This window comes from Petaurus breviceps, unplaced genomic scaffold, assembly GCF_028583685.1.
Source record: "Petaurus breviceps papuanus isolate PSGF00001 unplaced genomic scaffold, PetGlider_PUasm1.0 221, whole genome shotgun sequence".
In the NCBI taxonomy this organism is placed as follows: Eukaryota; Metazoa; Chordata; class Mammalia; order Diprotodontia; family Petauridae; genus Petaurus; species Petaurus breviceps.
In genome coordinates, this window is record NW_027185877.1 from 11,460,104 (window position 1) to 11,487,116 (window position 27,013).

The window sequence follows — 27,013 nt, forward strand, 5'->3', positions numbered from 1 at the left end:
TCTTCCATTTACACATTCACCCTCCTATATATGTATGTGTGTGTGTGTATATATATATATATTCCCTTCAACTATCTTCATACTGAGAAAGTCTCATGAGTTAGTTAAAACAATTGTTTTTCCATGTAGGAATTTAAATAGTTCAAATTTAATAAGTTCCTTATGATTTCTTTTTCCTGTTTCCCCTTCTCATGCTTCTCTTGCTTCTTGTATTTGAAAGTCAGATTTTCTGTACAGCTCTGGTATTTTCATAAAGAATACTTGAAAATCCTATATTTCATTGAATGACCATATGTTAAGCCAAGCACAAGCAGCTTTCCAGAGGACAGCTGCTGTGAACAGCTTTCAAGGTTCTGATTACATAGTATAATGAACAGTCTATTTATTCAATAACAAATCAGAGGAAAACATTCACAGAAATTCAAGGTACAGCATTCACAGTGTTACAACTCATTACAGAAAATCAAAATACAGCATTCACAATGACATAATAACTCAACCACTTATCACTAAAATAGACATATAGTTTTCACCAAAGTGGTCACATAGTTTTGAACAAAGCACAGTCATTTAGTCCATCAATCACTTAGTAGCTCAATCATTCAGTCATAAAGTACGAAAGGTCAAAGTCCTCCTCTACTCATGGGGTACACTAAGTTACAAATCACTCACTATTTAGTCATCAGTCACTATTCAGTCATCAATCACTACTCAATACCCTCTTAAGGGGTAGTGGGAAATACACAGGCAATCCACCCTTGGGTCACAAGTAAATCACAATTTCACTACTCAGTACGCACAGAGAGGTCTTTACATCTTGATTCAGGGCAGGCTTTCAGCTTTCATGGCTCCTCTTACATGGTCCCACTTTCTGCCTGAATCTAACCATCTGCTACCTGAATTCAAAGGCTGACAGCTCCCAGCTCCTTGTCCAGCTCTCTGTACAGTTCCTGGTCCATGTTGGAGTTTACAGTGTCCAGTCCCTCTCAAATCCTTCACAGATTCTATTCCTGGGAAGACAAAGCTTAACAAAGCCACAAGAATATTCGTGCACATTAACAAAGCCACAACAACATTTATATAGAATATGTACACCATAGTCATGCTTCCTCGGTCTTTGGGAGCTCCAGCTGGCCCTCAGAAATCTTCAGCAGCTTTGTTCTCAAAATCAGAATCACTTTCTCCACTTAAGTTCCAGGCCAGCAGCAGCACCTCACCTTCAGGTGCTCAGCCCAAGAGGTTCTGACTTTCCCACCTTGTGCTCTTCTTTATATACAGTATAGCTCTTTCTTGTTCCTTCCTGTCACATCAGCAGCAGGGGTTCATACTTTTTGTTTCTTTAACAGAGGTCTAATTTGAAACTAGGTGCTAAATACCTGTCATCTTTCCAGTACAAAGGGATCTTCGAATTTCATTACCATTACACCATATTTTCCCCTGAAACATTATACTCAGTTTTGCTGGAGATCTTCAAATTACCATTCCCATTACAGTAGGTAACTCTAGGTTTTAATCCTAGCTCCTTTGACCTCCACAATATCATATTCCAAGTCCTTCAGTCCCTTAATGTAGAAGCTGCTAGATCTTGTGTTATCCTAATTGTGTTTCCACAATACTCCAATTGTATCTTCCTGGCTGCTTATAATATTTTCTCCTTGACCTGGGAACTCTGGATTTTGGCTATGATATTCCTAGGAGTTTTCTTTTTGGGATTTTTTTTCCAAGAGGTGATCAGTGAATTCTTTCCATTTTTCTTTTGCCTTCTGGTTCTATCTATTGGCAGTTTTCCTTGAGAATTTCTTGAAGGATGATTTTTAGGCTTTTTTGTTGATCATGGTTTCAGGTAGTCCAATAATTTTTAAATGATCTCTTCTGCATCTGTTTTCCAGGTCACTGGTTTGTCCAATGAGATATTTCACATTGGCTTCTATTTTTTCATATGTTTGGATCTCTTTTATAATATCTTGATTTCTCATAAAGTCATTAGCTGCCATTTGCTCCAATCTAATTTTGAAGGATTTTTCTTTTCAGTGAGTTTTTGAAATTGTTTCTAGCTAGCCAAATATGCTTTTTAAAGGCATTCTTCTCATTGACTTTTTGGGCCTCTTTTTGCCATTTGAGTTAGTCTGTTTTTTAAGTGGTTACCTTCTTCAGTATTTTTTGGAGTCTCCTTTAGCAAGCTGTTTACTCATTTTTCTTGCATCATTTTATTTCTCTTCCCAATTTTTCCTCTACTTCTCTTACTTGATTTTCAAAATCCTTGAGCTCCTCCATGGCCTATAAGCAGTTCCTATTTTTCTTGGAAGCTTTTGATGTAGGAGTTTTGACTTTGTTGTCTTCTTCTGGTTCCATGTTTTGATCCTTTTTTGCCTAAAAAAGGATTCTATGGTCTGATTACACTTCCTCTGCTTGCTCATCTTGCCAGCCAGTTTCTTGACTTTTGAACTCTTTGCCATGGTAGAACTCTGCTTCCAGAGTGGAGAGAGCTGTGTCCCAAATTGCTGGGGTTTTCAGAAATATCATCAGAGTTATGAGGAGGGCACCCTCTCTACAGCCACCACAAGCTCTGGCACATTGGCCACACACCCCAGGACCACCACCCAAGACTGTGACCCAGTTCCAAGCAGGTCAAAGCAAGAGCGATTACCTTCTAAATGGTCTCTTGGTTCCCCTGCAGCCTGCAGGCCAGGAGTTCCAGAGGCAGCCACATGGCATACCTCTTGCTTTAGGGTTAGGGGCCGGACTGTGCTCTTCTGTCACCCAGTTCCAACTGAGTTCCCCACTGACCTTTTACTTTCTCTTTGGTGTTTCTGGGTTGAGAAGTCTGGAAACTGCCAGAGCTGCCAGTGATTCACTCTCCTGAAGTCTGCTCTGGCCAGTCTGTGCCACTGGTCAGGGCTGACCTGTGTCTGGGCCCATGCAGCTCAGGTGGGACTGAGTTGGGCTCCCATTTTGGTGCCATAGGCCTTTTCTGTTAGCCTGCCAGGCTGCTTTCAGCCGGAGATTTGTTTCTCTCTGTCACTTTGTGGGTTCTGTAGCTCTAAAATTTATTTAGAGTCATATTTTACAGGTATTGGAGGTGGTTGATGTGGGAGCTCAGCAAGTTCCTGCTTTTACTCTGCCATCTTGGAAAGAGCAGAATTTATGAGAAAACATGATGAGCAGAGTAGAAAACCTGGAATCTGGGATGGCACCTCTTACCAAAGAAACAAATGAGACAACAGTAGATTGGGAATATAGAAATGAAGACTGATTTAGAAGAGAAGTAAAAAGTCCCAACAATCACTTTAAGAGAAAATATGCTTCCTGTGGAAGCAAAACATATTAATCTCAAAGACAGGACATGTAGAAAGATCTTGTCTCCCACCAAAACATAACAGTACCAAAACCTCTAACATTACAATGTAACAAATAATAAATGAGAAATTCCCAGAACTTCTGAACACAGAAAATTAAATATTGGTTGAAAGAACTCACAGATCACCTCCAGAAAAAATCCTGACTCCACTACCACACAGATGCTCCAGATCACTAATAATAAGAGAAATAATGCAAATCAAATCAACCCTGAGGTTTTACCTCACACCCTGAAAATGTGCAAAAATGGCAATAAATTGTAATAGTCCCCATTGGAGGGAGTCTAGAATGATAGACACTGTTAGTTTAGAATAAGACTTTTCCTAAACTGGAATAATTTAGAAAGAAGTTTATGATGTCTTTCAGCAGAGGGGAGAACTGAAAGAAGATGACTTATTCCTCTTGTGTCTGTAATTACACTTTATATAGGATTCAAACAAAGTAACAAAGAAGTAGTAACTGATTGGCCCGCAGACAGGCATTTCCAAATAAGACACTTGTTGCTTGAGATGTATAGTGGGACAAAAATTGAATTCCTTTCATCCATCTTTAAAGCTGCCTGGGTTTCTGGTCAGTATAACCTGGGTCTTGAATTAAGCATTAAAGGAATCTGGTGTCTTAAGTAACAGGTTTAGGTTCCCAGCTTTGAAGGGCTGTGTTCAAACAATTCAGTAAAGTTTCCTCACAATTTCCCTACTTTTGGACTTTAAACCCAACATCCCTATAAGGAATCATAATTATAGAAGCAGATAGTAGGTTATGATTTAAAGTAACCTGAGTCTGTGGAGAAATCTCCTTAACTGCTCGTCTTATTAACAGATTGATAGAATTCCTTTAAGGATTAATACAGACCATGGCAACTCATAGTTAGAAGAATCAAATTAAGTATAAGGGGATGTAAGTAAGGAGACTTAGACTGCTACCATGAAACAAGTGTATGTATTACTTGATATATAGGAAGATTTCCCACGCATTGAAAGAATACACCTGGTTACAAATTACACTAAAAAATCCCCCAAATAACAAGAAATCTTAAAAATTCCATGCTTTATTCAATATCAGAAAAGTTGAACAAACTAGTAGTTAAGCATTCAGCCCATAATTAGCTCAACCCTGGACAACAGTTTATTTTGACCAATACAGGTTTCCCTCATTAATCTGAGGTTGTCCCAGATTGCGTGTAGGACTGATGTCAGGTGGCCAATGTTTCTTAGTTACACAGATAAACAAAATAGATAAAGGATTCTTTCATGGAGGGTCACATGGTTCAACTTATTGTCCTTCAATTTGTTGTCACTAGTATTAGTCACAGATCCAATTTATCCAATTTATTTTCTAAGAGTCATAGGTATGTAAGAGAAGTACAGGAAGAGAAAGATAAGGATAGAGAGAAAAAAGAAAGATCTACTGGAGGACTTGCCAAATTAATGTATGGTGATGCCCCCTGTGCACTTTCCCCGCTGTCAAACTCTTGCTTGATTAGTCCAAGAGGCCTGCTTATTTGCCCATAAGGGTGATGAGGCTAACTTGCAAGAAGTTACACAGCCCTCTAGCTTTTTTGAATGACTGTTCTGCCTGAACCAATGCGGGTAACTCACTGTATTCTCATTGTCCAGAGTGATATTTTATAGGTCCATTCCTACCTCTTGGGCCTACCATCTAAGCCTACTTCAGACACCAATTTATTAGTGAAGAATAAAATATTCCTAAACTGGAATAATTTAGAAAGATGTTTATCTTTTCTGCCCAGTAGAAGGGAAATCTGAAAAAGGGTAACTCACTCCCCTCAAGTATAAGTTATACTTTACTTAGGTTTCAAACAAAGCAACAGGGAAACAGTAACTGGCCATCATGGTGGCAGTTTCCAGATATGACCTATGGATTACTTGAGATGTATAATAAAACATTCCTTACTTCTGGCTAGTTTTCTGGTTACCATAATCTAGGCTAGGAGTTAAACATTAAATAAATCTGGTCTCTAAGCAGCAGATCTGATTTTCCAGCCATGTAGGGTTAGATTCAAGCAATATAAGAAAGTTTTCCCACAGCATGACAATTCTTTGTCAGTGGAGCTGTAAAGTGGTATGACCATTTTGGAAAGCAATTTGTAATTATGTGAATAATGTTACAAAAAACATCCATACTCTTTCAACTGGCAATTCCATTATTGGGCTTATGCTCAAAAGAAGAGAAAGGTTCCCATATACACCAAAGTTTTTCTAGCAGCAGTTTTTGTGATAGTAAAAAATAGCCCATCAGTTGGAGAATAGCTAACCAAATTGTGCTATGGAATATTGCTCTGTTGTAAGAAATGATGTGTGTGTGTTAAATAACCAGAAGTATGGAAATATCTATATGCAGTTTTGCAGAATAAAATAAGCAGAACTAAGAGAACAATATACATAGTGACTGCACCAATGTAAATGAAACTTAAAAACCACACACAAAAAACCCAAAAGTAAATGCAAAATGTAAGAATGTAAAAGGAAAACTATAAAGACCAAGCAGCTCTTAAATGAAGAGATATGAAAGGACATCCCTCAACCCATCCTGTCCTAGAGGCAAGAGATCTACAGATGTGCAAATTGGACATATTTTTGAACTTTTTTCAGTGTATTGATCCGTTTGGCTGACTTTTCCCTCCCTAAAACTTCTATTATATGGCTTGGCTTTCTGGGAGGGGGAGGAGAAGGATACTTGGGATAACTCAGATGATGTGAATTTTCTTTCCAAGTCTCATCTCCATTGTTGTAATTTCTATTCAGTCTTTCCCCCCCCACTCTCTTTTCATTTTGGAGTCATGTTCCTCTTCTGGGATTGTGTCTTGAGCATCTTTGTCCTTGTAATGTCTATCTCTGTCGTTTTGTGTGTGTCTCTGTCTCTCTCTATTTCTGACTCTCTTTTCTCTGTCTCTTTCTCTCTGTTATTTATTTATTCTTCCAATGATCTGCTTCGGGTAACCCTGTGATGTTGCCCTACCTTGGAACTCCAGAGATTAAATCTGTCTTCTTGGGCTCTTCAGGGGAACCACTGCTGCTACTATCCAGGGAAGGGGACTGAGTCCATAGTCTGCTTACTACTCCTTTGGAAGATCACCACTACAAATCTTGTCTGTGGGCTAAGCCTGTGATTAGTTCTAGACATCCTTGTGCTGTTAGCTTAACTGGAAGCTTTGGATGCTTAGATCATGATCCTGGTCTACTCTTGTTCCACACTTTCTGCTTTGGTCATTTGGGTTTTGTAAGGAAGGAAACCACATTCTATATCCGAGTATTTATGACTCCTCAGTCTGCCTATTTTGAGTGAGTACTAGAACAGGCTGTAGCCTTGGAACATTTAATATAGGCTGCCCAGCAGTCTCTCCACTTGGACCATTATCCTGTGGTATCTATGTTACTGAAGTTTACTTTTCATATGGACCAGACTGAGTAGAGTCTCTGATAGGCATCAAGAGACAGTCACCAGATTAAATGACTGTTGAGCTTGTGGAGCTGTTACCTCTCTGGTTTGGACCCTTGGCTTATTACATTTGAGGAAATATTGTTTTCATGTTATTGGACTCTGGGTGCTACTGAATGTTTATTGTAAGGCCTCATGATTACACTTCATGCAGAATTGTCTACCATTTCCTGGGTAATAATGGATAGATCCTTTAATAAGATACTTTATATTGTTAACTGGAAAGGGTATATCTAACAACATGCTCACCTGTGCCCATCAGGCACATTATTATAACATTATTGGTGGTTGAGACTTCCATTCCTAGTCCCAATGCTTTACCCCTTTGATGAGACTGGTGAGCTCCTGCCTGTGATCATTTAGAACATTGTTTGGTTTGGGTTACTGATAGTTCTGCCAATTTTGAGAAAAGTATATGAAAATGGATTTTAGAGCTATTAAATTAGTGATTAAAATACCCTGGTTTACTGTTCCTGTTAATGCTTCCTAGCTGGCTTAGCATGGTTGACTATAGAGACCTTTGAGGTATGGAATAAGTAGAATTTTAATTTATATTGATTCCATGGCACTGACTGAGTGTTCTGGGTCCTAGAAAGAATGTAATTTGACAATTAAAGGTTCTTTATTACTTAGTTATTCATTTATCAGGATCAATGGAAGAATTTTGCTGATGCTTCTTATGGCATACATTTATTTGTTTGTAGAACATGTTAGTGCCCATCAGGTACATTATGAATCTTCTCCCAAACTGAATAGGTTAATACCCTCATAAGAACAGCTGAGATTAGAGATTGAAATTCATCATCAATCTGGATATGGGAGCCATGATGCTGTGTCATGGTGGCTGTGGGTTCCTATGTTTCTTGTCATCCATATGACCCGTCATCACTAAAGATGACTCTGTCACTTCTGCACAATGATGTTTTTCATGTAATTCTGTGTATCTGTCTGTCTTTTAAGGATCGGTATGGTATAATACCAGATGATTCTCAGCCTGCCTCTTACTGTCAAAGTCATTGTATTGGTGAACATATCCTATTTTCCTATACTATTGACTCTGATCAGGATCCCCATTTTATTCTGTAAAAGGTTTAGGGTTGGGCCTGTCACCATATCTGCTGAGTTTTCTGTTTTCTATAACATCCCCAGGCAGGGGATATCATGGGATATACTTTTAAAGCAAAGGTTAGTCACACTCCTAATTATCAGAGTTGGAGGTCATATCTTTGAGGGTATGTCTTTGATAAATTAGCACAAATTTAAGAAGGAGTAGGGCTCTTCATTCCAGTAGTTCCTTGGATTCTACTTTCAGGAGGACTTGTCTTACCAAGATGGAATAGTTTTTTAAATATAATTCCAGTTGACTCTCTCTAGCCACTTTGTTTCCATCCTCTGTGCAGGATTGTCCAGGCCTTGAGGTTTTTTTGTCTCTTTAGAACATTTTGTGCAATGATTTAGGTTCCTATAATTTTCCCTGAATGGTCTGGACAGCTCCTGGCCAGAAAGGGTTTGGGGGACCAAGGGGTAGAATTACTGGGAATGGCTTTGCTTTTTCATGGTATAGGGAAGGTAAAATTATTATTTTTTTAAAATTGTAGTGACCAGGAGTTTATTTGGAGGAAAGTGGATCCTTTGGTCTATTTGGTAGTAATTTAAAGTTCATGGATGAAGGTGAAGCAGAGTTTTCATCCAATCCCCATGGAAGAAGGTGGTCACTCCTCAATAGACATTTCTAACAAGACCAAAGATTAAAATTATCCCCTTCCTTAGTCGAGGTATGGGGGAGATTTTGGCTGGTAGACCTGGGAATCCTGAATGGGTGTGGTATAGGATGAATTTTACTATCAGCAGACTGTTTCAGGGTACAGGTCCTGATAAAAGTTGCATGTAAGAGGTTTGTGAATTCTTAGCTACTTTAATTTGGTTTCATCAGTTAATCTGTGCAAGCCTCTATGATGGTCCTGTAGAGAAGGTACACAGCCAAAATCTGATGCTATTCAGGTGGGACTTTGTCCAAAATGCAGCACCTGGTTTACCTGAAGCAGACTGGTCATAGGAATTGGGTTGGGGTAGGAGGTTGTGAAGAAGGGATATAAATCTAGTCTGTTGTTGTTCATTTGTTCAGTCTTGCCCATGTGTGACCCTATGGGCCATAGCATGCCAACTACTTCTTTCCTCCACTATCTCCTGAACTTTGTCCAAGCTCATATTTGTTGCTTCCATGATATTATCTATCCAACTCATCTTCTGCTGTCCCATTCTCCTTTCAATCTTTCTCAGTAGCAGAATCTTTTCTAGTGAGTCTTGTCTTCTCATTATGTGACCAGGGCATTTGAGTTTCAGTTTCAGTATCTTTCCTTCTAATGAGCAGTCTGAATTAAATTCATTAAGTGTCAACTGACTTGATCTCCTTGTTGTCCAAAGGACTCTCAACAATCTTCTCTAGCACTGCAGTTTGAAAGCATTGATTCTATGGTGATCTGCTTTCCTTTATAGTCTCACTGTCACAACCATACATTACTACCAGAAAAACCATGACTTTTCCTATACAGATCTTTGTTGGCAAGTTTGTGTCTCTGCTTTTTAGTATGCTATCCATATTTGCCATAGCTTTCCTTCTGAGGAGGAAGTGTCTTTATTTCATGACTGGAGTTGCCATCTGTAGTGACCTTTGAGCCCAAGAATATAAAATTTGACACTGCTTCTTCCATTTCTTTTCCCTCTGTTTGCCAGAAAGTAATCTGACCAGTTGAAAAGATCTTCATTTTTTTAAAATGTTAAATCCATTCTATCAAACCTATTTCTTTTTTCAAAATTTAACTTCCTCCCTTGTTGACCTTCCCTAGAGAAATGACTTTAGGGAAAATTTATTTTTATGGGGCCAGTTATTCAGAACTTTGTAGTTTTATCTACCTAAAAAGAGATAAATTGATTGAACCAACTTGGTAAGAGTAAATCATCTGTAAGCTCTCTGCTTTGATGAACCTTGTAGTTGAAAAATACTTTGAATTGTCACTATTACATAATAACCTCTGCTAGTTGTTTTCATGATTCATTGACTGGCTTTTTAAGTTTCTCCTTTGACTGTACAAGTTCCTACTCTCTTAATCTCCTCTAGATGAAGTTCTTCATTGAGAAGTAATAGCCTGGGTTGTAATAGAAGCAGCTGTGATTAAGAGAGCAAATGTGGAGCTTCTTAACCAAGGCTTTCTTAAAATCTGCTACACTCTCTACCTATTATCCCTGCTTCTATTTTTCCCCCTATAGGACCAGTCTTGTCAGCATTTTTAATACCTGAGAAACCTTTGGGTTAGAGAGTATAGTTATACTTTTTACTAGAAACCTGTTAATATCTCATTCCATTAATTTTGCCTATTTCACTTGTGTAATTGTTAGAACGATTAATTGTGTTTACACTTTCAAGACGTGGTCTTTAAAGGTCAAAAGCTCATTTGCCCTCTGCTTCTAATATAGTAAAAAATCGCACTCTATCTTTATGCTCCTTGGGTTGACAATGCTGCTTTTCCAAAGCTCATCATTAAGAGCAGTAGTATACATGATTCTGCCCTATGTTTAGTTTCCTGATCAAGTACCTCAAGTATCTAACTCTCCAATTCCACAGGTTGAATAGGATCTTTCCAGTTATTCTTTCGCAATACTTTAGCTTGGAAAATCAGGGTACTGTGTCTGGTTATCTGCTCCCCTAGGACTTCCTTTCTTCCATAATACTTTCTCCCCCCAAAAATAAAATTTAATATCAAAGCCATCTATTTTAGGCCAGGATTTTACATAAGCCAAAATAGTGATTCAGACTCAGGAGATAAAATGTACTGAGACACTTGTATACAATAACATTTAGCAAAAACAACTTTACTCTTCACAAGAAATTAAAATAATACCACTTCTAACTAAAAAGAATATGGGATTAGTCTACCCTTTGCCTCTATAGTAGTCATGCTAACATGTGTTATTTCAATAAAGTATTCCCCCCACAGACCTTGCAGTTAGAAAGAAAGCAGATAGTCTTTCTGTCTCCTTAAAGGATTGCACCAATCTACATACTTGTACATTTCAATATGAGAGAGCATGTGGGGGTGAAAAGGAAAGGAAGAGGAGGCAGCTCAGTTTTAAGCAGAGGCTGGATGAATTCCTCCCTTTGTGTTTGTTTCTTCTCAGCAAAGACCTCCCAGTGCTTCACTCACCAGTGGCACAGAACAAGAATAGCTCCTACCACCTACACATACTACTTGGCTGAACAAGTTTTACATAGAGTTTCACTGGCTGGATTCAGACAAAAGCATTACTATAACTGGAGAGGTCCTTTGTTCTGCTTTTTTCCCCCATATAAAATCATCTGCCTATTTACTCTCTCCTGCATCCTTCAGCTAGTTGGAGATGTAATCATTCTCCTTCCTTGTGACTGCTTCTTTTCTGGTTTCCTATGTCAGTTTCTCATGGCCTGGACATGGATTCAAGCTTGGCATTAGTTACCCTTCTCTGAGTTCTCTCTAGCTCATCAGTTATCCATTATTGGTGACACCCAAAATTGAACATGATAATTTGAATGTAGTCAGACTAGAAAAGAATACTTATATACTACTTACTATACAGAGTATAGCACTTGATTCTTCTTACTGTCTTTCACCCCTATCCCCCTCAATATCCAATCTGTTGTCAAGGCTTCTTGATTTTACCTTTGCAACATTTCTTGAATATGTCACCTTCTTCTCTCTGATGTTGCTATCTCCCTGGTGCAGGCCCTATCACCTCACTCGTGAGCTATTGTAGTAGCCTGATGGTTGGTATCAGTGCCACAATTCTATCCCCAGTCCTGTCCTTCCTCTATTCAGTCACCAAAGTAGTTTTCCTAAAGCACCTGCCTGACCATGTTACCCCCTGCTCAGTAACTTTCAGTGGTTCCCTATTTCCTCAGGATCAAATACAAAATCCCATTTGATGTTAGAGCCCTTTATAACCTAGCCCCCTTCCCACCCCACCAATCTTCTTATACCCCTGATGTACATTGCAATACAGTAACACTGTTCTTATTTCTATTCTACTAACAAGACTTTTTCTTAATTAAAATAATAATTATTAATAATCTGTCTCTTGGTCCTGAGTATTCTCTCCAGTTACCCCCTATCCCTGAAATGCGCTTCTTCCTCATCTGCACGTCCTAGGAAAAAGACTTCCTCCTGACTACTTCTTTGAAATTCTTGCTAAAATCCTACTTTGCATAGGAAATCTTTCCCTCTATTAATCATCTCCTATTTTTCCTGTATATAATTTGTCTGTATATACCTGTTTGCATGTTGTTACTCCTACATTAGATTGTGAACTCCTTGAGGGCAGAGATTATCTGTTACCTTTCCTTGTATCCCCTGAATTTAGCCTGCTGCCTGGCATGTAGGAGGCACCTGATAGATGTTTACTTACTGAATGACTCTTGCCGTTTTATTCTTGGAAGTTGTTCCTCTCTTAATGCAGCCTAAGGTTGTGTTAGTTTTTTGGCCACTATATCACACTGCCGACTTATATTTGGCTTCTGATCCACTAAAGCCCTCATATCCTTTTCAAATAAACTAACATCTTTTACATGTGAAGTTAATTTTTTTTTAACCTAATTGTAAGAACACATTTTTTTCTGCAGAATTTTGTCTTCTTGGATTCAGACCTTTGCTCTAGTTTTTCAAGATCTTTTGGGATCCTCACTTTGCCATTTTTTCTAGCTTTATGTCACCTGCAAATTTAATGAATATATTATCTTTGCTAAATAGCACAGGGTCAAGCCTAGGTTATCAAAGGTGCTCCACTGGAGGCCTTCTGCCACATTGACATTGATACATTAATGAATACTCTTTGAGTCCAGCTATTCAACCAGTTCTGAATCTATCTAATTATATTATTGACTCATCCACCTCTTTCATCTTTTCCCATATCAATAGTATGATACACTCTGTCAAATGCTTGTTTTAAAATTTTGGCAAACTATATCTGCAATGTTTCCTTCAGTTTAGTAACACTAAAAAAGGAAATAAGGTAGTGTGGTGTGACCTGTCCTTTTTAAAAATTTCAATCATTTATTTATTTATTTATTTGTTATTTATTTATTTTTTCTTCTGAACTCAACAGTGACCAAATGAAAAGCACATTTCCATAGACAAAGTAGAAAGGAAAAGGAGAAATGCATATGAAATAATGAATATCCATTACATGTAGTTTGCTTTTCCTTTTAAAGAAAAACCTGTGATTTAATTGATATAGTGGACTTCTGGGAGAGGAAACCCCCACTAATTAATATTGGCATCTTTTCTGTAACTTAAAGTGTTGCCTTTAGCACTGCTTAGTTAAGTGCTTTTTAAACTAATCAAATTCCCACAACGTGGGCAGGTTTGAAAATGTGTGCATAACCTGCCCTTGATGAACCAATGTTGTCTCTTTATTAACAATGCTTCCTTTTAAAGATATTTATAGTCTCTTTAATGATCATTTTAGTATTTTCCTATGACTATAAATCATTCTTACTGCCCCGCAGTTTTCGGACCTTTTTCTCTTCCTTTCTTGAAAATTTGTCCTTCTTTAGGCCTGTGGTAATTTTCCCATTTTCTAGCCTTTCACATGTCATTTACAATGACTCAATAGTCACATTTGTTAGTTCTTTTAGTATCCAGAGATATAATTCCTGTAGGCCTGGTTAACTGCTTTCATAAGGACAATTCAGTACTCTCTTACTATCTTATTACTTATCTTGCCCATCTACTTTCTGATTATACTTTTAAATATAAATATAAATACCATTAGTGATATTCTTCTTACAGAGAGTCAGCATGGAGATCAGGATCATGAAATATGTCCTCTGCTGTTTCAACTGTAGCAGACTGTTAAATTGATAAAATGGATGCCTGTCTGAAGTTTAATGTATTGGAATTTTACCAGTCTCATATCTACATGTTTATTTTTCTTATAGCTCTAAATATTTTAATGCCAGTATATCTGACACTCTAAATTCTTCTTATCTTGGTTCTTTAATTTGTATATTTACAAAATTTCAAATAACTACTTATTAAAACATCATAATTCTCTCATCTGCATGAACTCAGTAGATTGGAAAGAGCTGTATTTTATTTTAAAAAATAAAATACACTTTTATTATTACATTTATTTTTAACCCATTCCTGCAATGGAACAGCTCTGGGTCTTGAAGCTGACTCACTGATAGATTTTGTAAACTTAGGATTTTGGATAATATGAATTAAATTCACTCTTTGATTCATAAATCAATTTGATTATAAATCATACTATGCCCTTTCAGCTCCCTATTTGGATTGGTCAGTCAGATCCTTAGAACCTCCATTTTAAGGAAAGTGCCCAAACCAACTACTTTATTCTTTAATTCCTCCATGCTTTTGTCCCCCCTTACATTTTCTTTCCCATTTTACCTTCAGTGGCCTTTTAGTTGTTTTCTTCTCTTATTAGATTGAAAGCTTCTTGAGGGCAGAGACTTTTTCTTTTGTTTTCTCTTGTTTTGTTTTGTCTTATATTTGTATCTGAGCCCTTAGCACAGTGCCTGACACATAGTAACCCTTAAGAAAGGTTATCTGACTTGACTTAACCTATTTACATACACATTTATTTTAAGGGTACATTATTTTATTTAGCCAATTCAATAATAATTTGGTGTGTGTAATAGAAGGAGCATTCTACCTCGAACAGTTTGAAAACCTGAATACATTCTGCCTTCTCTGAATTTGGGCTGCTGTTCACTGAACCTCATTGGATATCAGTTTTGTCATCTATAAATTGAAGGGGTTGGTATAACTTGTGTCTGAAGTTGCTTCCAGCTCTAAAATTCTGTGACTGTAGTCTGTGTTTTTAATACTTCTTTTTCTTCCCTGAAAACTTTTCTTAGGTACTTTTAAAAATTTTGAACCAGTATAGACAGAAAGAGTATATAGCTCCACGTGTTCTTCAGCAAACACTGAACTATCTTAACCAAGGGGTAATTCATTCTATAACCTGGAAACAGATGAAGCCACATATACAGGTCAGTGTCAAAATTCTTCTGAATTTGTTTTCTGCTTAAATTAGAACTTCCAAATAAGATAATGTTAAATACAATATGAGGTATTTTCTTAATATGCATAATAGTGTCAAAAATAAACGGGATAGTGATTGGGAGGAAAATTGAAACCATTTGTATAGTAAAAGGACTGGAGCAAGAGTCAGAAAATCTTTGTTTTAGTTTCAGATTTTACCATCCGAATGACCTTGAACAAGTTACTTAACTCTTCTGAATTTTGATTTCAACATGACCCAATTGATACTGTCTTCCTAGTCTACTTTACTGGGCTGTTAGGAGGGTCAAATGTGGTATATCATGAAAGCACTTTGAAAACTGCTAAACAAATGTATCTACTATTTATATAATCGTGAAGTTTCTTAGAGGGTACTATAATATTTCATATTCTGTTTGCAAATTCTTTCCCCTTTTAGACTGTGTGATTTTGTAATTCCAGTTGCAAGTTTCTGTTTTTAATGTTTGGTGTTTATCTTAATGCTAGTATTTAAAGTTGTGACTATTTGAGATAAGGCAGATTCTGAAAAAAATCCTCATTTTTATACAAATAACTTGGGTATATGGAAGAGATTTTAGGAACTTAGTTAATAAATGAATATTTTTTCTTGATTTGAAACATTGGACAAATCCATAAAATTTTCTGAATCTTCAGTATAGCCATAAAAATGGTTTCTTAAGTGTTTGAGGAAAATTAATTGTTTTTGCTGTGCTTTTTGTGATTAAAATCACAGCTGCATAGCTGCAGTTATGATATTAGTCTATTAAAATATTTTTTACATTACACCATATTCCATCATTCTATCAATTTACCCACTTGTTCTTCTGAAGGAATATTTTCTTACAAGAGAGAAAAAAGATATTTTTAATTTGTACAACACCCTTTTTACCTCTCACAATGAAGATATTAATTTTTTAGTACTTAATTGCCAAATTGAGGTGATATGTTGCCTCAAATTTGACTCAAGCTATAAAAAAGTTCTTTGACATCCTACAAAAGTGTGTTTTACTAGACTCTTGTATAGAACTTGGGAGTCTTTGGCTTTTGGAATGATAGATCTGGAGTTGGCAAGAATCTCAGAAACCATCTAATCCACTCTTTTATTTTTAAATATAGAAATTGAGGCCAAGGAAGATTAAGTACCTTTCTCAAGGTGACACAGGGAGCACATGTCAGAGGTGGGATTTGAACCCAGGTCCTCTGTCTAAAACCCCTCTTGGTTCACTTTAATATTTTATATCTCTCTTTAAAAGCCTTTTTACTTTTGTGCCATTTTTAAAAACTTTTTTCCCTTTGGTCAGTGGATCAGTAGCGCTTTACAAATCCCTTTTCTTCTTTTAGTGGATATAAATGTCTTTTAAAAAATATATATATAGAATCATTGTGAACTAAAGATATTAAATAAATGTTAAAATGATAATGATACTGCCAAAATGTAGACAAGCCTACATTCTTTTGTTTTGGATTTCCTTGCTCTTAGAATATTTGTGAAGATGTGATTTTCACTGTGATGTGTTATAAAGATGAGGATGAAGAGCTATGGCAAGAGGATCCATATGAATATATACGAATGAAGTTTGGTAATTGAGATGGTTTTTTTTCTTACCTATTGCTATTTTTAGAAGTTATTTAGATTAGTTATTATTAAAATTATTTAAATTAAGAGATCTGTTTAGTTATACACATAAAATTGCATTATATAGAATTAATGTTATGTATTTTATTCCTCAAGTTATATTAGTGTTGCAGTGGGCACTGACTTAACTTAGACTTGGAACCTTTGTGGTGAGAACTTTTTTGTACTGCCTTACTTAAGACTTTTGTGTCCTGTAGCGCCAGTGTAATATTTACAGCTCCCATGATCACAATAAAGACCATGACTATAAATATCTCATGATATTCAGTCACAAAATATACCAGACTCTCCAGATAGAGGACAGAACCAAAGGATGTATTTAGATACCAGAAAACCAAATCCCCAAACCAATAAGCCGATTCCATCATAGTACCAAAGATATTAAGAAGCAGTAATAACACTCAGAGCTATGCCATCCTTTAGCCTTCCCACAAACCAATAAAAGATCAGTATTTACTCACAAAACTCTCTATCTTCTTGCTTGAGCTCCTTTGTCCCCTACCATCTGGCAAGCTCTCTACACCAGCTTCCTGTGGGCTCTGCTTTCCTTCAGCAAAACTCCTCCCACCACCTCAGCCTATCAGGGGGCAGAGTTTATCTTCACAGCTGGGAAGCTTCCTGTGGGCTCTGCTCCACCCTTCAGCAAATTCTCCCCATCACAGGCTCCATGTGATTATATTCAGCTTATTAGGGGGCAGAGTTTACTTTAAAAACAGGGGAGGTCTTCAAACTCCCTTCTAGGTCTTTTAAGGGTCAAGGAAGATCTTCAAATTCCCATTCTCACTACATTTGGCCACAGATCTTTCATGCCCCTTACATAGCAAAAATACCTTAACAATAAATGAGAGTTTAAGGATAACTGGTGGAAAAACTGGTGTCAACAGAACTTTGCAACATTATAACAGGGATAATAGAAAACTTTGTACAGGGGCAGCCAGGTGGTTCAGTGAGTAAGAGCACTGGCTCCAGTGTCGGGATGACCTGGATCAAATCCGGGCTCAGATACTCAGCACCACACCCAGAAATAACTGGCCATGTAACCTTGAGCAAGTTACTTAACCTCAATTGCTTTTAAAAAAAAAACAACTTTGTACATAAAACAATAGCTTAGGGTGGGGACTTGGGCACAAGCACCTATCCTTCCCCCCTTGAACGAATGGGGCTCACAATCTTGGGGTAAGGGGCAAAGTTCTCTTATCCAAAGCTACTTCAAGCTGAAATTAGACATAGAGCTGTCCCTGCCCCAAGAGGTCCCATTCAAGAGTTCATTTCTTTAGCTGTCATCTGGAACTTGTTTGACGCCAGGTCCAGAAGTGGCACATCACAGGGGATTACATTTGACTTAAGCAGTCAGGCATCTGCAGGTGGAGGGTACCAGGCCTGCAGAAAACAAATCTCGCTAACAAGTTTAACCAACAAAAAGTCAAAAAGAAACAAATATAGGGTCAACCATGCTTCTGGAATCCATGAACTCAGTATCATAACCTCATTCATAGCAGAATATATGACACTGTTCTCCTCGCTCTATTCCAATGACTTGATACACTGCCACAAGTTCAGCACATTGACCACTTCCACCTATCCTAGCATTTTCTTTAATCTGAGTCCCCCTGAAGGTGTGATAAACTTGGATGCAATGGTTTAGGAGCATCTGTAGGGGTAGTTCTCACTTCTGTATTCTGTTTGACATCAAACCCATTTTCTTGATACATTTTGTATAGTTCATTAGTTGGAATACCATCAATTTTTCTAAAATCAGCCCAGTAGAGCAATAAACAGTTCTTTTCTTGGCATTCTATTCTGAAGGATCCATTGGCTATTTACTCTTCTCATAGAGGAAATTTATCAGTTTCCCATTCTCCTAAGTCACTTAGCTGTGAAATCTTATCCAGCACTTCTAAAAGAGGGTGCCCTATTTCACCAGTTAATAGAGTCAGAAGTAGGTGCTTATAAGCAGGAGGAGCACTCTTTACCATGATATTTCTATGAGGAACTGCTAAGGGGTATTTCATGATACGTATCTGCATCTCCATACAGTTTTCATTGCTTCTTTAAACTTTCTCATGCAGTCTCTAAGTGAGTATCAGGGTCTTTTCTCCACTAGGCCACATAGAATCAGCAGGATACATTCTATTGCATCCAGCAGCAGCTAAAGCTAACAGATTGGTTATATTGTTACCTCCTGCCAAATGAAAGTCTCTAAAAGCTTGCTGGATAAAAGGATTCTGGCAAATACTTATAAATTTCAAGCAGTCTGCTTTATCTACCACTATCTCAGCAGTGACTTCATCACTGATTCTTACCACCCAAGACACTAAGAATTTTCCCATCTTTTGGGTGAATCTGATCAAAATATCAGTACCTGTTGAGTGAATCCCCTGACTATCCTGCCTTCTTCTCAGTATGGGGCAGCTTCTGCCCCTGTAAAAGCTTCTCTATGAAACAATGTAACATTTGGTAATATTTTATCACTCTGTTGGCAGTTGTTGTCATAGCAACTAGGCTCAGACTCTACCAAAACTATATGAACTTTCCTCCTGTTACTTTTTTTCTTCTTTTTCTGAGGAGAATTTACAAGCCCTCTGTCTTCCAGAGACTCTGCAGTACTCTCTCCTTCCACTGAGAATCTCCAGGTTGCTCTTCTGAAGGAAGGCTTGAAAGCTGGCACTTAGCCAACTCTTATAACAGCTTTTCTCTGCTTTCACACACAATATGGTAGCCAGTTAACAAAACCCAGCCCCTTCTACTCACTGCCTCCAGCTCTCTCTCAGGTTTTATTGGTATTCTTTGCAAACATGTTTCTAAATCTCTAGGTTCTCTCTGCTGCAGCCTCTGTTCCTAGTTTTCATAGAGCCCTGTACTTTTAGACCACTCACTTGCCAGGGAGGCATAAGGCAAATCCTCCCATCCTGGGATAGCCATTTCTTCTTCTAAATTCCTTCAGAGGTCTGATATTTCATGATCCCATCCTTGCTGCCAATTATAGCGCCAATGCAATATTTACAGTGCCCATGATCATGATAAAGACCATGATTGTAAGTATCGCATGATATTCGATCACAAAATATGCCAAACTCCAGATAGAGGATAGAACTGAAACATTTAGACACCAGAAAACTGAATCCCAAAACCAGTAAGCCCGGGGCAGATAGGTAGCACAGTGAATAGAGCACTGACCTTGGAGTCAGGAGGACCTGAGTTCAAATCCAACCTCAGATGCTTAACACTTACTAGCCATGTGACCTTGGGCAAGTCACTTGACCCCAATTGCCCTGTCTTCCCCCCTCCAAAAAGCAACAAAACCAAAAACCAATAAACCAATTTCATCACTGTACTAAAGATATGCAAAGGTGTGATAAGTGTTATTAGAGCCATTCCATCCTTTAGCCTTCCCACAAACAAGATTAATTTACTCACAAATCTCTATTTCCTTGCCTGAGCTCCTCTGTCCCCCACCATCTGGCTAACTTTGAATACCAGCTTCTTGTGGGCTCTGCTATACCCTTCAGCAAATTCCCTCCATCATAGGCACCATATGATTACATTCAGCCTATTAGGGGGCAGAATTTACTTTCAAAGCAGGGGAGGTCTTCAAACTCCCCCCTAGGTCTATTAAGAGGCAGGGAAGATCTTCAAATTCCCATTCTTACTACATGTCTCTACATAGAATAGTCTCTTTCTAATTGAATGGTTCTTTGTTTGGAAGATTCAGATTTACTTCAACTGCTTTAGAGAGGTGTCAGAGGTTTCTTTTGATCTGTCTCACCACGAATAACTCATAATCTTTCTTTTTAAAAATTTTATCTCTTCCCTGCCCCTGTAATCACTTTTTTAAAATTTTTTTTTAAAGCAATCGGGGTTAAGTAACTTGCTCAAGGTTACACGGCCAGGTGTTTCTGGGTAGGTGCTAAGTATCTGAGCCCGGGATTCGATATCCAGGTCATCTTGACACTGCAGCTGGTGCTCTTACTCGCTGTGCTACCTGGCCGCCCCCCGCCCCCCTGTAATCATTTATAAAAACAATTTTTAACATTCATTTAAAAATTTTTTGAGTTCCAAATTCTCTCTCTTCTTTCCTTCTCCTCTCCACCCCCATATTGAGAAGGTAAGCAATTTTATATAAGTTATACATGTGCAGTCATACAATACATATCTCCAGGTTACTCATGTTGGGAAAGAAAATATAGACAGAATACTCCCCCCAAAATAAAGAAAAAGTATGCTTCAAACTCTGTAAGTTTTTCCTTGGATAGCATTTTTTCATCTAAATCCTTCAGAATTATTTTGGATCTTATATTGCTGAAAATAGCTAAGTCATTCACAGTTGATCATTATATAATATTGTTGTTACTTTGTACAATCTTTATCTGGTTCTGTTCATTTTACTTTGTATCAGTTCATGTAAGTCTCTAGGTATTTCTGAAATCATCCTGCTTATCATTTCTTATGGCACAATAGTATTCCATCACAATCATGTACACCAGCCATTTCCCAATCGATGGTCATCCCCTTAATTTCCAATTCTTTGCCACTACTAAAGAATGTTTTAGAATCTCGGTTAAACTTTGTGTACTTGGAATGGTTTTTACTAATGAATTGTCTAGAAATATATTTTGGGGGCCTAGTTGGCTCAAGAGCGGATTCCCACAATATCTACTATTTATTTTAGATCTGAGCTCTAAACTCTGCAGTCCACAAGGTGTTCTGAGGATATTCTTTGGTAGATCTTTACTTTAAGGCAGTTTCCTTACCAATTGACATTTCATGCTAAGTTGTTAGGGTTTTTAATGTTATAATGAATTTTTTTAAACAAGTAAAGACATTCTTTTGAAGATAAGTCTATATAATTCTGAAGGACTTTTGATGAAAAATGCTCTCCACTTCCAGAGAAAGAACTGATGAAGTCTGAATGCAGATTGAAGCATACTTTTTAAACTTTCTTAATTATTCTTGGTTTTTTTTTTTTGATTTGTATTTTCTTTTCCAATATGTCTAATGTGAAAATGTTTTGCTTGACAACACATGTATAATCTATATGAAACTGCTGGTATTCTCAAGGAGCATGGTGGGCCTGGGAGAAGGTAAATTTAGAACTCAGAATTTAACAAAAGAATGTTGAAAAGTTTTTGTTTACATATAATTGAGTAAAAGTGGAAATAAAGTCAAATCTATAAAAAAATTCAAACTTCTGAAAAATTACTTTTGATTTATGGTTATTTTATCCTTTTTTTTTTCCCTTTTAAGGCTTAGAGACAGGTAACTATCCTTGTTTCCCCCAGCTTTTTCTCTTTTTTTCTTGTATTAGTTTTTTTTACTGATGAAGACCAAAATGACTTTTTGAATGATAGTTTCTTTTTTACTTTCTATGATTACTCTTTCTTGAATTTAAAAAAATTGATTTTAGTAAATGCCAAATAAAATTGAGTAGTATTACATAAAATCACAGTTGTAAACAAGATTCTGAGTATCTGTTATGTTTAGCTTCCTATTAAAAAAGATAACAAATCCAGTTCCTGACTTTGAAAGCTCTCTTGCTTGTTTGTAATTCTTTCTGAACTTCCTTCTTTTCACTTGTGTACATTAGGAAAATGCTTCAGTGGTCCTTTTTGCTATTTTATCCTTAGCCATTTTTTTTCTTTCCCATCCACTCCCAAATTGGGAGAGAGAATAAAGGAAAACTCTTGTTACAAATATGTATGGTCAAACAAAATGGATTTCCACACTGACTATATCCAAAAATATGTTTCTTATTCTGTGTCTTGTGATCATGACTTTTCAGATGATCAGTGTGTAGGTAGCATGCATTATCATTGGTCCTCTGGAGTTATGTCTGGTCATTGTTTTGATCAGAGTTCTCAGGTCTTTTAAAGTTGCATGAAACAAAAGAAATTCTATGAAATCTCTCCCCTTTCAACTTCACACCCCCAACTTAAAGGCTTTGACAAATATTGTGGTTATTGATGATGAGATTTATCAAGAAATGTATTGCTTATGATGGGGATCATAGCAAGATCTTCTTTTTGAAAGATGAAAATGGCTGATCAGTGGATTTCTCTAAAATGCTAATTTGGCCTACTTTCCATTCAAGTTACTTCTGTCATGCACTTACTAGTCCAAGTGCTTATCTCTTTGTATCTGGGTAAGTCTTCCTCCAGGACATTTTCCCAGTTATCTTTAGAAATTTCCCAAATTTCATTTGGTTCTATCAAAGTACATTACAACCTCTTTTCTCCTATGGCAGTTAATTGTCAGTTTAAGATTTTTTCTTTCCTGTAGCAAAACCTTTCCAATTTTCTGTGGTCCTTTTAAAGGTATAATATCATTAGTATCCAAGATCTCTTTGGAATGGGCTATTTAAGCTGGGTTAAAACAATATATTTATCTTGTTAGCATGTATTTGTTTAGTTTCTCATATATCCTCACCATATTAATTTATCCTTACTGATATTATTGTTCAGCAGTGATATCATTAAATAATTTTTTTCAATTTTCATATTTAGAAGCTACATGTAAATTTTATGTTAGTTGACTGACATTTTGTCAATTGTGTTTTAGAGGTGAGTGTATGTATATGTGTGTGTATGTGTGTATATATATGTATACATACTTGTACATGCATGCATATAGCACTTATTTTGTCTGAACCTCTGATTTCATCAGTATGGGGCACTCCTGGGTAGAGCCCCTTTCCATTAGTCTAGAATAGCAACTTGTTTTTAATTTAGTCATAGTGGTCTGGGGCACCAAGAGGTTAGGTGTTACTCATCTTAACAGAGGTAGTAGGATTTGAAAGGGACAGGATTGAAAGCATGTTTTTCTCTTGGCAAGTCTGGATCTCTCTAGTATACCATGAGTGTATTACTTATGGTTAAAATACTTCTTCCTTCTTTATTTCTTTAGTCACAATTTGTGACTAAATTGTGTCACCACGATTTTGTATGGATTTTTACTTTTAGTTGAGCTAATTGTAGTGAAGAATATTGGCATATTCATCAACTAGGGAGGGTTGTGTTTATATTTCTACTATAAATTCTAATAATTTGTTTGGAGAAAGCTCTCTATAGTGGCTTTCTATAAATGATTGCTTTTGAATTCTACAGATATTTAAAATTTACTTATTTTATATTAAAGAGAAGACTGATTAGTATCTTTACATGCAGTAATGGACATTTTCAAATACTTTGAAATCTGTTAGATATTTTCTTATTTAAGCAAACCTTACTGAATGTCTTATGCTAGAATTCTTTTTACTAAAATTTTCATGACCTAGAATACTTTATTAAATTTCAAGTAAATCGTCATGAGTACTGTGCTTCCCTGTTTATGCTGATTTTAAGAAATCACTACAGATAAGCTTTATAAATAAACATCTGTTGTGTTACAGATGATTTTTTTTCAGTAGATAGTTACGATTGCACTGAAAGACCTCTGTGTACTTCAGTTTTTCCTTATGAAAAACAAGTGTCTTGTATACTAGAATAAATTTTCCTTTTATTGTTATGTTGTAGAATAAGAAGTAATTGCATAAGACCTTTAAATCTATAATGAAAAAAATTTATTTTAGTAACGGTTTAATTATCTGAAATCTTAGATGTTTTTGAAGATTATGCATCTCCAACAACAGCAGCTCAGAATCTCTTATATACTGCAGCAAAGAAAAGAAAAGAGGTATGCAGTTTATCCATTTTAAAACATTTTATTAACTGAGTTTTGGCAGAAGAAAAATAGTTTGAAGTCCATTACTTGGGAGTGTTTTTGTATCATGAGCAATGGTTTGATGTTACTGATATTATTTTGTTACATTCCTTAACACATGGTATGATCTGTATTAGAAAATTTTTTAGTAATACATAGTAATATGATTGTTTTATTTTTTGAAAACTGCTTTCAGACTTTAGTTTTCAAAAGTGATGTTAAAATGAGCATTTTAGAATACATGTTGACTAAAATTGATATAATTCTTTTCTTTAGGTGTTGCCCAAAATGATGTCATTCTGTTATCAAATCCTTACAGAACCGAACTTTGACCCCAGGAAGAAAGATGGAGCATTGCATGTGATAGGTTCCCTAGCTGATATTTTATTGAAGGTTAAGATTTTAAATTTAATCCTCTTAGTAAAACATTTAATAGGTTTTTCTCTTATTTTGACTGGAGGGTGAATAAGATGGTTTGGTAGATTGAAACTTTTTATAGGGCAAAAGATTCTTTTATTTCTTTTTGAAAAATTATAAGTAATGGTCGCTATGCTCTTGTTACTTGGTGTATTTTTCAACCAAATGTGATTTGTGGATCACTTTAAAACATGATTAAAAAAGAAAATCAGCCTTTGCATTCACCTAAGCTTAACTGGTTTTTAGGATGAATATTGATTATCCATGGTGATGGAGCAAATTTGTCAATGAGTGTTTATTTTAAACAAGAGTTTCAGTCTTTCCCTCTGTAAACTTTTTTTTTTACCAGAACTTATAAAGAGAAAATAATTAATTGGGTTGAATTTTGTTTTTATTTCCTGTTATATTGTGTCAGGATGCTTTAAAAATCTAACTTAAGAAATTTAGTAAAGAAAAGTCTTGAAAATTGAGAGAAGCCTCAGAGACCATCTGGTCTAAGTCCCTCATTTTATGAATTCTTAGTAAATTTTCATGGCCACTCAGTCTTCCTTTTTTCCATACTAATTTTAATAAATCACAGTAGATAAACTTTTTCAATTGATGAAAATTTATTATATTACAGGTGGTTTTTCAGTAGGTAGTTACTGATGCCCTCTAAGACCTCTCTGTTCTTTAATTTCTCCCCATAGGAATCTTATAGTATCATATTTAGTACCATAAAGTTTTAAAAATTCTTATGTAGTAGAAGAAACACTTTCTCCATGAAAAATCTCAACTTCTTAATGATGTATATTTTTCTTTCATTAAGAAATTATTACTTCCAAAAGAATGGTACTAAAAGAGACTTTCATTTATGAAATATAACATTTCCTTTAAAAAATAATTTAATTTGATATATTTTATTTTTAAATTTAAAAATTATACAATTTGTTTGGATTTCACCTAATTGTAACATCATATTCATTCATTTAGTTGAATCAATCAAAAGTGGTTCATACAAATAAATATGAAATGAGATGATGAAAGTTACATTTTTTTCCTTTCTACAGAAGAGTATATTCAAGGACCAAATGGAATTAATGCTGCAGAACCATGTATTTCCATTGTTTTTGTCTAACCTGGGATACCTCAGAGCAAGAGTAAGTTTATAGTTGTATTTTTTACTTGTTTAAGGCCTCCTTTTAAGTGCAGAATGCTGTACTTTTCTCACTTTATTACTAGGTTTAAAATGTACCACTTTCAACTCAGTTTCATCTTGGCAGTATTAGATCTAAAATTTGTTATCTTAAGACTGTTTTCTTAAAATTCATACTGCTGAATTTTTCAAATATAAAAAGACAAAAATCTGATCAAGCAAAAGGTATTATTAGAGGCTTTCATAAAAGTGTGCAAACCATAAGTTAGAAAGTAATGGGTTTTAATTCTAGCAATTTTAATTTCTTATCTAATTCTAACCATGTTTGCATGATATATCAGATATAAAGGTAAATTAATTACATGCTTACTAATGTCCAATATAGTTTTACAAGTACAGTATTAAATTAATAAATGATTACTATTTGATAACTGAGTGTTGTTACATATTAGATAAATGTGAAAACTTTGGTATATGATTATCCATTTTTCAAACTATTATATCATTTTCATAATTAAGTCTATCAAGCAATTATTTAGAGAAATAAAAAATAAATACCATACGTAAATTTACCTTTGTTTCCATTTTTATTGTTTTGTACTTCAATTTGGTGAGATTTTTCTTAGTTTTTCAAGATTTTTTTCTAGATTGAATTTTTTAAATGAAAAAAAAAAATACCAGTAATTAAGCCACATAGAGAACAATTTTAAAAAGTTAGTGATTTTTAAGTCTGTGAAATCATCACCAGGAGCTGGAATGGGTTTTCTGAGGACATGTCATAACAAAGTGAACTTCATTTTTTCTTTTTCTTTTTTTTTTTTGGTAGTGTTACTAGACTATTAAGTTACTTAAATGTTGTAGACCTAGTATGTTTGGTATTCTTGTTGATAAGAAGGAGCAGTTTGGGCTGGATAATATGTAGTTAGGTAGATTAATTGTTCTTTGGTTGGTTCTTTTATCTGGAAGGGATGTGACATATGGCTTTGTCTTTGGCATTCTCTTCCTTAACTTTTTAAAAAGTTACGTTTCAGTTAAGTTCAAGAACATACATCAAGTTTCATATGGGCATATGACATTAAGATATGTTAGGATAAATAAAATGTAGTCTCTGTCCTAAGGAGCTTATTTTAGAATTTTAGAATAGAATTATTCTTAGTCAGACTTAGATCTCAGAAGTAGCTCCATATCTGAACCAGGAGTGCTCTCTAAAACATCCCTCAGAAGTGACTATCCCCATCA

At 35.9% G+C, this 27,013-nt stretch overlaps 1 protein-coding gene across 3 annotated transcripts in view; it reads left to right on the forward strand.

The window, feature by feature from the left end:
- The window catches only part of IPO8 (importin 8), a 214,906-nt gene that overhangs the window by 111,731 nt on the left and 76,162 nt on the right, over positions 1-27,013 (forward strand). For all 3 annotated transcript variants that reach the window (XM_069094877.1, XM_069094878.1, XM_069094879.1), the window contains 5 exons: positions 14,726-14,860; positions 16,372-16,471; positions 24,119-24,195; positions 24,499-24,615; positions 25,689-25,778. In XM_069094877.1, the coding sequence (XP_068950978.1) occupies positions 14,726-14,860; positions 16,372-16,471; positions 24,119-24,195; positions 24,499-24,615; positions 25,689-25,778 (519 nt within the window). The remainder of the gene's footprint in view (positions 1-14,725; positions 14,861-16,371; positions 16,472-24,118; positions 24,196-24,498; positions 24,616-25,688; positions 25,779-27,013) is intronic.